At 34.3% G+C, this 2026-nt stretch overlaps 1 protein-coding gene across 1 annotated transcript; it reads left to right on the forward strand.

The window, feature by feature from the left end:
* Nucleotides 1–261: 261 nt before the first annotated feature.
* On the forward strand, nt 262–789 carry LOC125834358 (actin-depolymerizing factor 7). The gene is made up of 2 exons (XM_049513510.1): nt 262–533; nt 615–789. Exons 1-2 carry the CDS (start codon nt 268–270, stop codon nt 763–765), a joined length of 417 nt encoding a protein of 138 aa, XP_049369467.1. The 5' UTR covers nt 262–267; the 3' UTR covers nt 766–789.
* Nucleotides 790–2026: the final 1237 nt, after the last annotated feature.

Raw genomic sequence — 2026 nt, forward strand, 5'->3', positions numbered from 1 at the left:
ATTCAAGGATATCTCCTGCCTGCAACACCACATCATGGTATATATCTTTCACTCAATCTCACTACTTAGCTTAATTAATTAATTTTGATTTCATATTATATCATACATTTTTGGTGCTTGCTCTTGAGAATCCTTCATGTAAATTAAGAGAATACTTATAAACAGGGGAAAAGCCATATACGAAATTTGTTTATCATGTATAAATAGTGTAATTTTGACATATTGGTGGTGACTCTCCCTTTTCTGTTTTGACATATTAATGAATGAATGCAGGCGAATGCTGCATCTGGAATGGCTGTGCATGACGAATGTAAGCTGAAATTTTTGGAACTAAAAGCAAAGAGAATCTACAGGTTCATCATTTTCAAAATTGACGCCCAACAAGTGGTCGTGGAGAAGCTTGGAAACCCCGAAGAAACCTACGAAGATTTCACTAACGCTCTGCCTGCAGATGAATGCCGATATGCTGTCTTTGATTTCGACTTCGTTACTAATGAAAATTGCCAGAAAAGCAAGATTTTCTTCATTGCCTGGTACACTACACTATTTATGAATTTAAGTTACATCAATTGATTACCAATGTTATGTTGTATACTGACATGGATTAATTTTAGGTCTCCCGACACATCAAAGGTGAGGATGAAGATGGTGTACGCGAGTTCAAAGGACAGATTCAAGAGAGAAATAGATGGAATTCAAGTTGAATTGCAAGCAACAGATCCTAGTGAAATGAGCCTTGACATTATAAAATCGCGAGCACTTTGAATCTCATCATATCCGTCTCCATGCCGATGCGCTATGCTGTTGTATTTTAGTGTTTTCCCTATTTGATTATGTTCCTAGTCATAAGCTTATCTCTGTGTTACTTCCATTTTCATCAGCCTGATCATTTCTGGATATTCTTTTGTTTTCCCCCCCCTAAATGAAACATCAGATTGTGATCTCATTCATTTCAATTTCTATTGTATAACTTGCGCGTAAGAGATGCATAGAGAATTTTTCTTCATTTCACAATTCAAACTGTCCTGTACTATTACATTGACGCGGTGTACCAACAGCATTTGCCAGCAAGTCTGAAGACAAGTTTTCCAATTTTCATTACAAATTATAATTAGTGAATAGATGCAATGAAAGAATAACTGAGAATGTGAAAATGAATACTTCATTTCGCATGCATTGTTATTGAGTTAATATCTCAAATGGTCATTCAACTTATACTTCTTTTCACAGAAAGTCACTCAACTTTCATTTATAAGTTCAAAGTCACTCAACTATGGATTTTTCTCACAGAAAGTCACTCAACTAATAGTTCTTTTCCTAGAAAAGTCATTCAACTTTCTTTTATAACTTCAAAGTCACTCAACTATGAATATTTAACCTACAAAGTCACTTTCTATGAAAAAAAGTATTAGTTGAGTGACCATATGAGATATTAACTCCATTGTTCTTCTTTCCCTTTAAATGAGTTGTGTAAGAAATGTGATCACAATCATAGAAAGTAATATATAGCTCTTGGTACCAACCATATTCAAGCAACAAACTGAAGCTGCAAGATAAATGATTCCACCCATGGAAGAGAGTAAGGTTCAAACACCAGTTGCGGAATCAGGATTTTCACATTCCTAATAATGAAACTTGGGATGTTGAGGTGCATTTTGAATGCCCTGGACCACTGAGCTAACCTTTTACATGTTCAAGAGATTCAAAATTTGTATACGTACATAAACACATAAAATCTACCTTATATATATAGTGTGTATTTTTTTTTTTTGCTGAAATGGTTCGGGTGAACAACCCTCCTACCCCGCTAGATTAACCTCTGATAAGATCTCCTTAACTATTTTGTACAATCAGCAGGGTCATGCAGCTACCAACGTTTAGCAGGTATACTTCCAAGTTCTTTGAAGAAAAAGTACAAAAAAAACTCCCAAATGAAATACACAAATTAAGACCCCTTTTTTAGCTTTCAAATTAATATGTTTGAAATTGTTGGTGATTTGAGCATTTTAATATTATTTATTTATTT

Source organism: Solanum verrucosum, unplaced genomic scaffold (assembly GCF_900185275.1).
Source record: "Solanum verrucosum unplaced genomic scaffold, falcon-dt-bn FXZP01000279.1, whole genome shotgun sequence".
NCBI classification, from domain to species: Eukaryota; Viridiplantae; Streptophyta; class Magnoliopsida; order Solanales; family Solanaceae; genus Solanum; species Solanum verrucosum.